The sequence below is a fragment of the Hylobates moloch genome, unplaced genomic scaffold (assembly GCF_009828535.3).
Source record: "Hylobates moloch isolate HMO894 unplaced genomic scaffold, HMol_V3 SCAFFOLD_4, whole genome shotgun sequence".
NCBI classification, from domain to species: Eukaryota; Metazoa; Chordata; class Mammalia; order Primates; family Hylobatidae; genus Hylobates; species Hylobates moloch.
Window position 1 is genome coordinate 881,038 of NW_026652279.1, and position 16,614 is coordinate 897,651.

Below are 16,614 nucleotides of genomic sequence, written 5' to 3' on the forward strand. Positions count from 1 at the left end.
TCATGCTCCTAACCACCAGGTTACAGTGCTTTGACTGGAGGCACAGAGATGTTAGGGGACTATTGAAGGAATTCAGATGAAAAATAAAGTGCATAAACCATAAAAAAGAGTGAAATCATGTCCTTTGCAGCAACATGGATGCAGCTGGAGGCATTATCCTAAGCAAATTAATGCAGGAACAGAAAACCAAATACTGCATGTTCTCACTTATAAGCAGGAGCTAAACATCAGGTACTCATGGAAATAAAGATGTCAACAATAGAAACTGGGGACTGCTAAAGGAGAGAGGGAGGAAGGGGACAAGGATTGAAAAAGTAACTATTCGGTACTATGCTCAATACCTGCATGAATGAATCATTTCTACCCCAATTTTCAATATCATGCAATGTACCCTGGTGACAAATGCGCACATGTACCCCCTCAACCTAAAATAAATATTGAAAAAATATAAAGTGCATAATCTGTCATGGGATTAAGGGGAAAAAAGAAAAAAGGAAAAGTGCCAAGGCTGTGGTATAGGAAGGGTGGGTTAAGAGATAAAAAGGAGAGAGGATTCTTAGGATTTGGAGACCAGCTGGATGTGGGATAAAGAAGTGGGAGAAATGAAGATGCCTTCCAAATTTCTGGCTAAAAGATCAATATGGATGTTGACATTATTCACTGAGATAAAAGAAGAGTGGGATAGGCTAGGCATGGTGGCTCACCTGTAATCCCAGCACTTTGGGAGGCCAAGGTGGGTGGATCATTTGAGGTCAGGAGTTTGAGACCAGCTTGGCCAACATGGTGAAACCCTGTCTCTACTAAAAATACAAAAAATTAGCCAGGCATGGTGGTGGGCGCCTGTAATCCCAGCTACTTGGGGGTTGCAGTGAGCTGAGATCGAGCCACTGCACTCCAGCCTGGGTAATAGGGTGAGACTCAATCTCAAAAAAGAAAAAAAGGATATTGTTGTGATGAATAAAGTTATGAATTCTTTTATTTCTTCTTTTTCACTGTCCCTGTGCAACTTTTAAAGAGAAAGGCATGAGCTCTCAAAAAGACCACAATGATGCTTGCAAAATTGCTCTATCTAAACTCTATACAAGCAGCAAGACACAGAGTTCATTCAGGAATACAATTTTCCATTTGGCGGTAGTTCCAATGTTAGATAGACTGACTCTGATGCAATAATAAACATATCTTATGCATACCAAAGGTAGGCTTTTCAATATTTTCTCTGTCTAAAAAATATCAGACCACTTTCAGTTTCTCATCTGGTCAAACAGAGGGGTTATTAAGTTCATTACCAAAGGCTTTATTTTTGGCTGTCTACTTTTAGAGTGGAATAGATGTCACGCAGGAGAGTTCAGTCCCTGCCAGAACAGGACAGTGATGAGAACACTGTATCCAGGACAACCAAGAGTTCAGCCTTTTCAGTCCATAAATAATCATTCCTCAGCTTGCCCTTTGTAATGTTGGTCTCCAAGCTACTTCATGACAGAATGAGCTCAATCAGGAGGCCACTGTTCTCTTTCTTACTTGCATTTTAAATGACTGCTGCAGAGTATTTTATAAGAAAGGCAATGTTTCAGTTCTATTGCAAATTGTACTGGTGAAAATCTGCAACTGACTCTTATGATCTTAGCTTGGCTACAAGAATACTCTAACCAGAGTAACCAGAAGTCAGATATTTTTCTGGGTGGGCGGATACTTTTTGGCACCAAGGCAGCCAGAGGTGTTATGTATACTTGATAGTTGTGTTTAATGAAAGCACAACTGAGGCAAGAGAAACCTGAAGGTATGCAAGATAGGGATAAACAGCACTAATCCCCCCATCAAACCAACTGGAATTCTTCTCCATGAAGACTTGTGTAAGTTCTCCCCAGAGCACAGAAATCTCACCTTCCATGGGATATCCAGATATCCACTGGATAACACTCATTTGACAACTGAGTCACCACATCATGGTGGTCAGGAGCCCAGACTTAGAAGTCAGACCAAGTTAGGCCTGATTCAGTTTGCTCAAGAGCCGCCATTACTCAAGAGCTCTGCAACAGTGCTTACCACACAGAGCAGCCATGAGGAGTAAGCTAGATAACATGTAACACATTAGGTGCCAGGGCCTCTGAGATTTCCAAGATCTACAAAGATGTTGGAGACCTGGAAAAAACTGGCTTTAAAATATGAAAAGCAAATCACCAAATTCATATGTTTTTAATTAAATACTTAAAACCTAACTTATCCACTGTCAACTATACTTCAACTCAATCTTTATATAGTTATATATAAATGAGTAAAAGTTATTTTATATTCTCTTTAAAAATCGTATAGCAAAAACATATTTACTTCTGGATGAAAGTACATTTTAGTCTGTTTGCTATGATATTGAATGTAGCCTTACAAGTAAATGTTTCTCAGGCCTGTGAAGGTCTTAAAATGGCTCTAGGTACTTAAAGAAATGGTAGCTCTAATTATCATTATTATAACAATGATTTTATTATTCTGCCTTATGACATTTCTTGTGCTGTACTGAACTGTTCGACTGATGTTTATGCTCTGTCTTTCCAATTAAGTTGTAAGGTCCTTGAGGACAGTATTGTAGAGAATGGGCTGAGTTTAAAAACTGGGCTCTGCTCTGAGATCCACCACTGACCAGGTGTGGAAGCTTGGACCCAGGCTTTAGTTTCTTCACCTAAAAAACAGGAAGACTAAGACCTGTTCCAAGTCCTCTGCTGGGCCATAGTGAGGGCAATGGGCCATACTGAAGTGCTTTAACTATGGAAACACATGGGAATATAAGCTTCTGAAGCATCCACAGTGCCTATCGTAGCCCATCAGACACAGGGAGCAATTAGTGAACATCTGGTGACTTCTACAGAAGGTTATTTTCTGTCTTCATATCCAAGCAATACTTCTATATCTACAGTCTTTTCCTCAGTGTTCATTCATTTCATAAATACTTATTTAACAAATATTGAGCCTCCCACAGGGCTTGTACTAGGAACAGGGGATAAAATGGGACACCCAGTGTCTACAGTAAAATTGTTCTTTTTGTTCTTTCAATGTGTGATTTGATATATCATCATATATCCCTTTTCTGAAGGTAAATAAGATAATTTAAGAAAAGACTGTCATCTTCTAATTTCTGTCCGTTCTAAAACACTATTTCAAAATGTACCCTGATTATTTCCCATAGGGAGTGTTCTCATTTTGGTCCTGGCTTTTGCAGGCAAAGCTGGGATTTGTTAGATAAAAGCTTGCTCCTGGTTAAGAAATGAGAGGAAGCTGCAAAGCCAGGGACTCACGGGTGGCAGGCAGGAGTTCCAGGTGGTTGTGTCGTCACTGCTGGTACTTATGCTGACGTTACAGTTGTCCACCTGGGAGGCACTCAGGCCATGGGAGGTCCCAGCAACCTCCAGTTCTTCATTTTGTTGCCGCCGTAGGCTGGCCAGCATCTGTAACTCGGATTCGCTCATCTGGCTCGGCTGATAGTTTCGCCAGTCATATTCCTGACCAAGAGAGAGGAAAATAACAAAGGGTCATTTGGCCTAATTCTACGGCTACTAACAAATGCCACAGCCTTAACCCCTGCAGCAGCTCCCTCAATTGACAGAGGCCCAAATCCCTAACATGCCTCCATGCGCTACCTGCCCCATCCATTATACCACCTCCTGTCCGTTTGCTTCTCACACGCCAGCCACTTTGTCCTTCATTAAGGTCCTCAAAAGCATCAGAGTCCTGTCTGCGTTAGTCCTGTGCACATGCAAGTCCCCTCTGCCTCATGTTCTGGGTAATGCTTAGGCTTCCTTCAGGTCCTCAATTATGATGACTTCCTCAGGGAAGCCTTTCCTGACAACCATAAACTGGGTCAGCTCCTTGATGACGCCCTCTCGGAATCGTAAAATTTTCACTTTTAGCATTGACCACAGTTACAGTGATGGAATTGTTTCTGTAGTTGGCAGGTTTGCTGTGAGCTCTACAAGGGCAAGCAGCATGACTGTTTTGCTCTCACTGCCTTTCCTAGGTCTGGTGCCTAGTAGGTGCCCAACCAGTTTTTGTAGATTAAGTAAATAAACAAAAACTCAAAGTAGTTTTTTTTTTTTAATTTGCCATTTAAAAAAGCACAGTTTATGAGTAAATTGATGAATTTCATCATCGTAAACATAATGACCAAATTTATTCAACTTGCAGTAGGATTGAGAATGACTAGCATTGGTAAAAGTCATCAGATAAAATTTGAATGTAAGATGGGAACCTGTAAGTTCTGAAAGCCTGGAAGATCTCATAGCTCCAACCAAGGTGGATTTACTGTATATGTCATCTGTCAGTTACTTTTTGAAAAAGAATACTACTACAGATCTTTAGATGCTAGTATAAATATTATTTCATGCTATAGGTGGAAATTGGCATATAGAATTTTCAAAATTTTCCCTTCCTTTCTCTCTGGCCTAAACTAGATTTGATAACAAACATTAATTTCAACATTACTAAAATATTAGAATCACATATGAGTAGTGTGATTTACACGCAGAACTGCCATATAACTTAAAAGCAATTTGAAAATTTTCTTGTACATCTGGAAACACTGGTTGTACTAACAAGGACTTTTTTTTTCCAAGACACCTTAGAATTTTTTAGATATTTATATCTCTACATACACTTTCTTGGAGGACTCTCTGGCTTCTATTCTGCCTCATAGGAATGTAAAAAATTTAAAAACATATAATTTTGAAAAATTCTTGGAGTTCCTATGACATTAAATGCTTAATAATAAAACATTATTATCATCATAATTTGGGGTTTATAAAAGCTTGTTATCTGATAATGTGATGTGGAGACTTCCTAAAAAGTTGCCAGTGGAAACTTAGTTAAACCCTTATAGTTCATGGCACAAGCAGCTTGGCACTGTGAGAGGCCAGGCAATCTTTAATAAGATATTTCATGAGCGTTTAATATGCTTTCAGAGTTCTTGGGCCAAAATAGGTATCACAAGAAGAAGAATAAAATTTATATCCCAATGAAAAATGCAAAAATAAAAAAGGAAACAGAAATAATTTAAATTCGAAAGAAGTAGTTGAGGGGACAATAAACACGTACAAAGATGTTCAACATCCTTGTCATTAGAGAAATACAAATCAAAACCACAATGAGATACCTTCACACCCATTAGGATAGTTACAATAAAAAAGAGACAATAACAAGTATTGGCAAGGATGTGAAGAAACTGAAACCCTTATACAGTGTTGGCAGAAAAGTAAAATGGTGCAGCCACTTTGGAAAACAGTTTGGCAGTTCCTCAAAATGTTAAGCATCTGAGTTACCATGTGACCCAGCAATTCACTCCTAAGCATATACCAAGAAAACTGAAAACATATGTTCATGCAAAACTTGCACACAAATGTTCAAAGAAGCATTATCCATAATAGCCAAAAAGTGAAAACAACCAAATGTCTATCAACTGATGGATGGATTTTTGTTTATCCACATAATGGAATATTATTCAGCCTAAAGAGTAATGAAGGGCTGGATGAACTTTGAAAATATTATGCTACCTGAAAGAAGCCAGGCACAAAAGGCCACATACTGTGTGATTTACTTTATATGAAATGTCCAGAATAGGCAAATTCACAGAGACAGAAAACAGATTAGTGGATGGTGGGGCTGGAGGAAAGGGGAACGGGAAGTGACTACTAGCGGGTATATGCCTTCTTTTTGGAGTGATGAAAATGTTCTGAAATTAGGTCAAAAGGATGGTTACAGAATCTTGTGAATATACTAACTCCTGAATTTCTTACTTTAAAAGAGTGAATTTTATGGCATACAAATTATATTTCAATTAAAAAAAAGCAGTTTGGTAATCAGATGTGAACATGAGAATACCAGCTGCTTGACTTTAGCTGCAGCAGTGAACAAGTGACTTGCTGTTCTTCAGTTTTTCAGTCAAGAAGTGGGATTAAGCGTTCTAATGTGTCACATAGGTATGTTAGTTGGCTCATCATTGCCAATACACACTTTTACAATGAAAAACACATTTTATTTTAATTTTCATAATTTTTCTTAAGAAGAAAGCTTTAACATACACTTCGTATGATTAAGTGATTTATTCACGTTACTTATTTAATCCATAAGGCTGTACTGTGCCTGAAGAACAACCCTGGGTTCTAGGACAGAAGAATAAGAGAGGATGTGGCAGTGGTTAAGCCAGACAAATCTAAGCCTGGGCCTTAGTTCCACCACTTACCAGCTTTACATGACTAGGAAAATTACCTAACCTCTCTATGCATCAACTTCTTCATCATGGGGACCACAGTACATACCTCACAGGATTTTTGGTGAACTAAACGAAATAATACTACATTGAATGCTTAGTAGAGGCACCTGACAAACAAATATACTAGGGGGTCTCCAAACGCGTGATTTGTACCTTCAATGGAAAATGTTTGAATGTGTACTTTGTAATATATGTTTACTTATGAACTAAATATATGCACAAACATTTTAAAATAGTATGTAGAGTACAAAACATACACAAAAAATTGGAATTAAAATGCTTAGGATTAAAAAAACAAACTTGTTTTCAATTTTTCTTCCCGAATCTGAATGGGTTGTCTTTGGTACACACTTTCAGGGATGAGCACAGCCCTCTTAAGGGACCGCTGAGTTGGCAGTCAATACATATAGTCCCTGTTCTGATTATTTTTCCCTCTCATTTTCTTTGTCCCCCTTCTTCCAGTCTTTCATCCATTCTGTAACATGCTAGGAACTGGGAGCACAAAGAAAACAAGACATACTTCTGTCCTCATGGAGTTCACAGTCTACAAAGGGAGACCTGAGGGGTATTATATAACTGGAATTCTAATGTACTGTGAGAAATACGACAACAGAGGTATGAGTAAGATGTCTGAGGAATGCAGCACAGATGTGACTAACTGCCCAGTGGAATTAGAGAAAACCTCACAGAAGTCTAAGGTGGCATTTGAGAGTAATTAAATTTGTTGACAAATGGAGTTAGTGGCCTTCAGAGGGACTCCCACCACTGGCAGGCAATACTGACGCTGAGGCTGAAGGAATAGGTGGCTGGGATATTCCCTATATTCCACTGCAGTAATGGAAATAGATTGATTCATTAATTTATTCTGTAGAAACTTACTGAGACCCTATTATGTGCCAGGCACTGCTGATGCTATATTTGCTTAAAACGCTGCATTTCCATGACTTTATTTCATACAACAGTAAAATGTATTCTGACAACACCCTGGAAGGGGCAGCCAAAATCCAGCAGAGAGAAGAAAGCAACTTTCTCCAGCATCACTAATAGAGCAACTGGTGGTGGAGTCAGGTAATTAACTTAGTCCTCCGAAATGTTTTTGATTTGCAACCTCTTAAATCATTTCAAAATCACCAGAAAGGCTAAATCATTTATTTGTTATTTTTAAGAAGCTTTGCAATAAAGTCTTCGCATTAAAGTGGACTCCAGCACAAGATGTCATCCAATTAAATTACACGACTGCTGAGAGGCAAAGTGGCTTATGTAATACTATCTCTGAAAGGCTCAAAATGTTACATATAATTCAATTTCATCTCAAAATATCCTTGTAGGAAAGAGGGGAGACATTATAAGTCAGATTTGTCCTAGGAACAAGGCAATGGGCTGAAGGCTATGTCCAATTCAGCTGTGCTCAGATTCGCAGGCCAGTCCTCCGCTCTCCAAGCCGTTCAATCCATTCATTTTCACTGATCTCTCTCCAGACATTATTGGGAGCCTACGCCAGTGAAGTTACAAAGACAATTAAGATATGGCCTCGCTTTCATAAACCTTACATCTATCAGGGCAATTGAGAGCTATAAAGAAGGAACTCTAAAATAGGGTAGTATATGTTGAGGTATAGTATTAATGATCACACAGGTCCTTGATAATGATTAAAAGGAAAACTGATAACTCCAGCAAAAACATAAAACACAACAAACAGAAACAACCTTTCAACTTGATGTCCTTCACCCAATCTATTCCTTAAGCTGCCAGGACAGAACAGTTTAATCAATTAAACATCTAATGACAGAACTTTGTGAGCCTCAGATAGGAACCAGTTCTGCTACACACTGGGTGACACAAGGCTAAATCTACAGTGGAAGTGTGGAGAAAAATGAAACATGGCCATGGGATAAGATCAGACCAAGAATCTCATTCTGTTCTTCATGAGTTGAAGGGGGATAGAATTGGGAGAAAACTGGGATGTTACTTTTGTTCTGGAGCCTACACAATCTGTGAGAGTCTCTTGTCAGTATCAGGCTTGCATTGTGACCGTGCCTGATAGTCATGGCCCAGGAGACATCATGTTGCAAAAACTTTTAATACAAGGACTATTGAACAATCTCCACCTCTGTATTTAAAAAAAATTATTCCCAGTGTAACCTTTTAAAAAAGCACTATTACAAAGGAAATGGTGGCTGTTAGGATATAATATTAAAAACAACATAAGAGAAGGGAGATATACAAAATGGTTTGGCATTTCAGAAAAGAGAAAGGTCGTCTTGTGGAGGATCAGTTAAGCTTCATAAAGGACAGTGGAGATGGTCCCTAAGAAGGGGTTTGAAGGAGAAGGAGGGTAATATGGCAGCACGTTCCAGCCATCAGGCAGAAAAACATGGGGCAACCTGGAAGTAGGGAGCTTGTGTTCATATCAAATAATTAAACAGACTATCAAGTAATACTTATACATTACTGTTTCAGCAATGAAGCCAGTAACACCGTTCCAAAGCATCAAGGATAAGAATGCCTATAATTTACTCTAAACCTTAAGAGACAAAATGGCTTCCCTTTCCCTGCCCAAGTTTTACTAAAGTCTAAGATTCTACCAAAAGATATATTCTTAATAGCTTCTAAATGGAAATCGCCCACATGCCCATCAACGGCAGAATGGATACACAAAGGATGATATAATCACACAGTGGAACACGACACAGCAGTGAGATGAGTGATGTATTGAATCTCATGAACAAAATGCTAAGTGAGAGAAGCCAGACACAAAAGAGTACGTATTGGTAAAACCAAACGTGGGGATAATTAGTTGTGAGGAACGAATAGTGACAGAGAGGGAGCATAGTGGGGCTTCTGGGGTGCTGGTCTTGCTCTTTCTTGATCCAGAAAATTGTTTGCTTGGGTGTGTTCAGTTTGTGAAAACTCATCAACATATAGGCTTATAATATGCACACTTCTCTCCGATCAACAACAAAGTCTGAGGCTCACTTGTGAATTCACTGGAAAACTCAATCTAAACAGTCTTAGCAGTGAAAAAAAGTATTTTTATAAATGCAGCTGGGGAGCCAGTATCACTGGTGGTTTGAAATTTACATTTATTAAAAACTTTATAGCTGTCATTAGAAAGTTTTGGAAGATGTTTTTGGACCCCAACATGACAATAAGAAAAGTACTAGAAGTCCATTTTCCAAAGTTAATTTTAAACTTTAACTGCCATTTGAATTCGAGGATTAATCTTCTCTCTATTGCTATTTGCAGACAGTGTTTAATCTCCACAGTGACATTTTAAATAATAGCTGACGGTAAATTAGTGCTCCAGGGCATCTCTTTACTAGCATTCCTGAAAACTTCTTTCAGATTCTCATGCTAGGCATCACACTCAAGAGTTTAACCTGACTCATTGGGGACGTAGGTCCAATAATAAAAGAAGTGGAGAGAAGACAGTAGCCACAAGCACAAGCTGTAAGTGACACATATTTGTGCTCATTCACAATTTACGGTAGCTTTTAGCACGTGTCTCTACCATGCAAAGGAGTAAATTAAAGCTTAAAGACCAAGCCACAGCACAACTTGAAAAATTTTACTAAATTTAAGGGATGCGATATTGAGTTACATAGCAGGAATCAGGAGGTAGGCCATAACCAGCTGGTCAGAATCTAGATCGTGTGTTACGTTCACGGCAGGCACATGGACCTAGGCATAACCAGACTTGATGCTGCTTTTGAAATATCTGGCATAAGCATTTTAGCATGTGACCCTGAAGACATTTCATAAGCCTGGCTCAACTCATACTTCATTAACTATGCACACCACTCACTTAAGCATGTCTCAGGTAGAAGATTCTTGGGTAATTAAACCAATTGGTAGCAAAATTCCTCGTAAAGAGATAGATAACTTTCCATCTCACATATGTGTCTCTCTTTTTTGGGAAGGAACATGCATGAAAGGTTTTGTAAAAAAAGATCTTTATATTGCTGTGCTATATTTATATAGAATAACCTTTTACTCTATGACCTAAATAGAAATATACTTCCATACATTTTGCTGTGATAGCCTGCTAATTTTCAGAAAGAATTCTCTGACAAATAGAGCTGAACTCTTCTTATTAACCTTAAAGTGAATTGAAAAACAAATTTTAAGTTTCCCGCACCTATCTTCTGAGCTCAGGGTATGTCTCAAGCTTAACAACTAACTATACACTAGAAGGAATATAGTAAAATCAAATTGAATAGGTTTCATACTATATTCAAGGGTATGCCATCTACAGGGCAACTGTAGCCTTGTACATGGGACAAGTATAGTAACCATTCGATAAATGGTAGTTTAAGATATTTCTTTTTTTTTCTTTTTTTTTTATTTAAAGAACCAGGAGGAAAATTATTACTGAGACTGTTTACAGAAATGAAAATAGAGGAGGTAAGCCAACTGATATATCTGGAGTGGGAAGATGATAACTTTAAGTAAGCTTGAACTGTTTTAGAATGTAAAGCTTTGGTTGAATAGAGTAATGACAGATATACCAACATTTGTGTGTGCTTTTGCACATTAAAATACGTTAAAGCATAAAGTGGCAAGAGAAGTTAAGATGTCACATGATCATGGAATGTTTTCAGTGGCCTCTAATTGAGGGTAGCAGCCTATTGTGGGGGAAGGTGCCCTGGCTTTTCTGTCCCTAACTCCTGGATTTGACACTGCTTTGTCACAATTTAGATGAGAGTGAGGTGGAGCCTTTCTGCTTCCTTGTCTGTCAAAGAGGAATAATAAGGCCTCTTGTGAGGGTTGGAGATGAAGACAAGATAAAGTAAGGAGCACCTTGTGGAAGGCCTGGCATATGGGAGATACCTCAAACCATTAAAGTCACATAAAAGCTTCTGAGTCAAGGATTTCAGATCTTAGTGCTTTTAGGAAATACACTCAGCTTAGTACCTTTTCCATGAAGAGGTGAGTACAACTTGCTCCTATTTAAAACTTGGAAAACCAAGACAGCAGAGAAGATAAACGTCTTCAATAAACATTTGATGAGTAGGATGCTAACCTTAGCACTAGAATATTAAAGAATCAACAGTGAACCATCATAGTGTTGGCTAAACAGCCAACTCATACTTCTGATAGCACCTCAATGTCTGTCAAGTCTTTCTACCTACAATTTCTGAAACTTTTGAGAACTTGAAATTTCTCCTCTTCATTAGAATAATGGGTGCACTGTTTGCATACCAAGCTGCTCGGAAATGGAGATATCAAAACGTCTTAGTGACCACTGCTATTCCATACCATTACCCAAAATTTGAACCATAATTCCATTTTACTTATTTAAAAATACTTCTACTCCACACCATTTTGCCTTTGCCACCATTGCATTAAACATTAGATACAAAGAAAATGAAAGAAACAAACCATTCTGTAGCACAGCCAGGGTTCAGTATGAAAAAATATTTAAAGAGAAAGCAGAGGGACAGGAACAAGTTACACCTGGAAAATTTCTATGCCTAATTCAAATACTTTTACTGGCAGTGGAAACGTGATTTAATCAACAAATTCTGCAGTTTCAGCAATATCCCCAGCAGTGCATTGACAGATAAAAGTGAGATAATGACCTTGTCTTTTCTGAGACAAGAGTGCAGTTTTGACAAAACATCAAATACCAGACTGTTTTCCAAAAGCTATTGGTAGGAGTGTCTCACTTAGTAAAGGAAACATTCTCACCATGGTTAGCATTATGGTTTATGAACTGCTATTAGTTCTGCCCAAATTCAATTCAAGACCTCAAGCAGGAAGCTACACATCTGCAATTTAGCTGTGTGAACAAGGTAGACCCACAGAAGGTGGTCTCCAGGAAATGATCAGAGAGACACTGCTTCCTGCTTATAAATAAATATTTTTCTCTCTTTAGGGTATCCCTGAGAACATGCCAATATGTCACCTGGCAGAAGGCACACAGAAATTCACTCTGTGTTAGCACTTGATTCAACTATAAATAAAGAGCAGGAAGCACACAAGCACAGAGCCACCGCCCTTGTAGAACAGTACCTGTAATTAATGTATGGAACTTTATGAATTTGAAAAGGTTTCATTTGCTTTGGAATGCCAGCCATACTGGTTTATATTTCTGCCTAACCACTCAGCAAAAGGTAGAAGAAAGTATACTTCAGATTAGGGGCTAGGTGTTCTACATGTGCTATCTAATTTTACACTCAAAACAACCCTGTGGGATAGGTATTATTTTCTCCATTTTGTAGATGAGGTAACTGAGGCTCAAAGACATTAAGAAATGTGTCCAAGTTTGCATAGATAAGAAAGAACAAAGCCAGGACTCAACTCCAGGCCTGTCTGATTCCAGCTGGTGCTCTGAGCCATGGTTTCCACTGCTTTTGACTTCTCAGTCATGGAGAATGAAAATGCAGATAGCTTTGACAGAGGGTTCTGTTTGGGGAAGGCTATTTATCAAGTGACATAGAGCAGCATGAGGCCAGTGGGCACATGGGGTAGAAACTGCCAAAGGAGGGAGAACCATCCCTAAGTGAACCTGCACAGTTAGCCAGGGCAATGAACATATGTCTAACACACAGGGTGACCTGACTCTGAAACAGGTGTTTTGAAATAATGCAATGTTGTTGTAGCTGAAGGGAGAGAAGGGTCAGAAAGACATTTATGGATTCTTCAAACAATGGGGTATTGTTGGAAAAACAGCTGCAAATGGCACATTTGAGTGGCAAATGGAAAGAGAGACAGATGGCTTGAACAAAGAGTATTATATACCCTAGAAAAGGCAGAATTTTATATAATGAAGCAATGCTTTAAAAATACTAAATAATTTACAAATACATTTTTTCTCTAAGTTTATAGAGCACAAATTGCAGAGACTTTTATTACTTTAAAAATGTGATGATAGATATTCTCTATTCCAATACTGAGTTAAAATATATCAGGGCAGAAACAAAACTACTTCTTTTACATTATCCAAAGGAAATGGCTTGATAATTAAAGGGAAAAATGTGCTCACACTATTCTATGGCCTAAATATATTCAAAAGTGTCCTTCCATAATTCAGTTTTGATTTTCAAAAATGGAGATGTGAAAGTTAAAGTCAAAAGTTATATGGGTCATTTTACAATTCTTTTCCTATTTAAATTCATGTCTCTTTTTTTTCTTTTTCCTTTTTTTTTTTTTTTTTTTGAGATGGAGTCTCGCTCTGTCGCCCAGGCTGGAGTGCAGTGGCGCAATCTCGGCTCACTGCAAGCTCTGCCTCCCGGGTTCACGCCATTCTCCTGCCTCAGCCTCTCCGAGTAGCTGGGACTACAGGCGCCCGCCACCACGCCCGGCTAATTTTTCGTATTTTTACTAGAGACGGGGTTTCACCGTGGTCTCGATCTCCTGACCTCGTGATCCGCCCGCCTCGGCCTCCCAAAGTGCTGGGATTACAAGCGTGAGCCACCGCGCCCAGCCTTTTTTCTAAAGAGAATACCTGAATTTATAATTGGTAGCATGTTTTGTCTTTCTTATGAAACTACGCATTCTTCAATAAGCTCAAACTTTTTCTGGAGCTACAAAGCCTGTTATATAAGTCTTTTGTTTGTTTAAAGAAACACATAATGACATGTGCCAGTTTAAAATGATTCATTCAAAATTGCTTGAATACAGTTATACGTGTGAAAAAGTTTAATTACCAGCTATCTACATGGTTGCAATATTACCCAGAGGGTTGTACTTCTTTCTTAATTAAAAATATTTGAACCTAATAATAGGTAACTCTATTAAAGTATGAATAAAACATTGCAAAGAACAAGTTTACCCAGCACTTAGCAAATCATTTTCGGTAAGCATTCCTTAAGAATTACTAGTCCTCTTCCATATCATGGGATTAGGACAGTTCTCCTGTATCTCCTTTTGTAAGAGCCTTATTTTCCTTTGTCATCAAGTTGCTTCACATTTGCACTTTGCAAGAGCACAGATTTTCAATGGGATGTCTACTTACAATTCCTGATTGCAGTACCTTGATGGCTAAGTTGACGGCTAAGTTCCTTCCATGGTCTTTCACAGCACTTATCACAGTTTATAATTAATTCACGCACAATTTGTTTATGTCTACCTCCCAACAGACGTGTAAACCTCTGGGGAAAGAGGACTTATCTGTCTTAGTCACTGTTACGTGTCTAGTACCTGGGAGAATATCTGGCCTGATAGGTGCTCAATAGAAAAAGAGATGCTCTTACTTATCCAGAAGTAGAGCCAAATTGCTGTATTCCATCATCTGGAGGGCCTTTATTTTAGAGACACAGCTTAGGTGATGGAAATCACCAACGTGTTAGTGCTCTAAATATATGAACTACAATGCAAGCCAGCAAAGATGATTTCACACCTACATTCATAGTAATATTCGAAAGACTTCTAGTCCCACAATCATTCTCAAAATTTTCCTCTTGCATCGAGGACACTTCCTATGACTCACACTAATAGTATCTTTCTAGGCCTGACTGGACTTATGATGTCTGTGTTAGAGTTCAATACCGGAGCTAGAATAGTCAAAGTATTAAATCTCAACTACCACGAAATAAAGAAAAACTTCCATTCAAACTAAAGCCATTTGTGGGGGAAGTCAGGCAAGAAAAAAGAAATCACAGGCGTCCAGACCGGAAAGGAAGAAGTAACCTATCTCTGTTTGCAGTGACATGATCTTGCATGTAGACACACCATATGAAATAAAAAAACCACTAGAAGTAATAGATTCACCAAGGTTTCAAGATACAAAATCAACATACAAAAATCAATTGTATTTCTATACACTAGCAATGAACAAATCAAAATAAAATTAAGAAAACAATTCTATTCACCATAGCATCAAAAAGAATACTTAGAAATAAAAGATGGCAATATTTCCCAAACTGATCTATAGATTCAGTGCAATCCTTACCAAAATCCCAGCTGCCTTTTTCACAGAAATCGACAAGGTGACCCTCAAATTCATCTGGAAATGCAAGGGACCCGGCATAGCAAAAACAATGAAGAAAAGGAAGAGCAAAGTGGAAGGATTCACATTTCTTGATTTCACAGCTTACTACAGAGCTACAGTAATCAAGACAGTGTGGTATTGGCATACAAATAGATATATAGATCAATGGAATAGAATTGGGATGCCAGAAAAACAACTCTTACATGCGTGGTCAGTTTAATGAGGAAAACATAGTCATTTCAAAAAATGGTTCTGGGACAACTGGATATTCATGCAAAAAAAGAACAAAAAATAGGTGGACCCATCCCCCAATACCATATATGAAAAATTAGATCAAAATAGATCATAGAAATAAACTTAAAAGCTAAAGCTATAAAACTCTTAGAAGAAAACACAGGAATAAATCTTTGTGGCCTTGGATTAGGCAATTGTTTCTTAGTTACAATACCAAGTGCACAAGCAACAGAAGAAAAAATAGATAAACTGAATTTCATCAAAATTAAAAACTTTTGTGCTTCAAAGGACATTATAAAGAAATGCATAGAAAACCCACAGAATAAAAGAAAATACCTGCAAATCATATATCTAATAAGGGACTTTTATTTAAAATAAGGAACTCCTACAACTGAACAATAAAAAGACAATCCAATTTAAAAATAGGCAAAGAATTTGAATATGCATTTCTCCAAGAGATATGCAAATGGCTAATGAGCACATGAGAAGATACTCAACATCATTAGTCATGAGTGAAATGGATATCAAAATTACAGTGAGATACCACTTCACACCCACTAGAAAGGCCTTAATGTAAAAATAGGCAAGAAACATTGACTAGGACATGGAGACACTGGAACCCTCATGCATTCCTGGTTGGAATGTAAAATGGTGCAGCTGCTTTGGAGAAAGCTTGGGATTTCCTCAAAAGTTAAACAGAGAATTCCACATGACCCAGAAATTCCACTCCTAGGTGTATATACTCAAGAGTATTGAAAACATATACACATGTGAAAACTTGCACACAAATGTTCCTAACAGTATCATTCATAACTGCCAAAAAGTAGACACAACTCAGATGTCCATCAACTGATAAATGAATAAACAAATATGGCATATCCATACCATGGGTTCAGGTATAAAAAGGAATGAAGTGCTGCAACATGGATGAACCTTGAAAACAGTATGCTAAATGAAAGAGGTCAGACACAAAAGGCTGCATATTATATGACTCTATTTATATGAAATGTCCAGAATAGGCAAATCCATAGAGACAAAAAATAAATTAGCGGTTGTCAAGAGTTTGCAGGGAGGAGTAATGGGGAGTAACTGCTACTGGGTATGGGGCTTCTTTTGGGATGATGAAAATGATCTAAAATTAGATAGTGGTGATGGTTGCACAACTCTGTGAACACACTAAAAACCAGTGAATTGT

At 38.1% G+C, this 16,614-nt stretch overlaps 1 protein-coding gene and 1 long non-coding RNA gene across 8 annotated transcripts in view; one reads left to right on the forward strand and one right to left on the reverse strand.

Moving 5' to 3' along the window:
* The window catches only part of CFAP20DC (CFAP20 domain containing), a 303,292-nt gene that overhangs the window by 85,254 nt on the left and 201,424 nt on the right, over positions 1-16,614 (reverse strand). For all 7 annotated transcript variants that reach the window (XR_009213033.1, XR_009213034.1, XM_058437106.1 and 4 more), the window contains exon 14: positions 3,285-3,488. Coding sequence is in view for 5 of the 7 variants with exons in the window: in XM_058437106.1 (XP_058293089.1) it covers positions 3,285-3,488 (204 nt within the window). In the remaining 2 variants the exon portion in view is untranslated. The remainder of the gene's footprint in view (positions 1-3,284; positions 3,489-16,614) is intronic.
* The window catches only part of LOC116466609 (uncharacterized), a 188,914-nt gene that overhangs the window by 3,901 nt on the left and 168,399 nt on the right, over positions 1-16,614 (forward strand). The window lies entirely within an intron of this gene.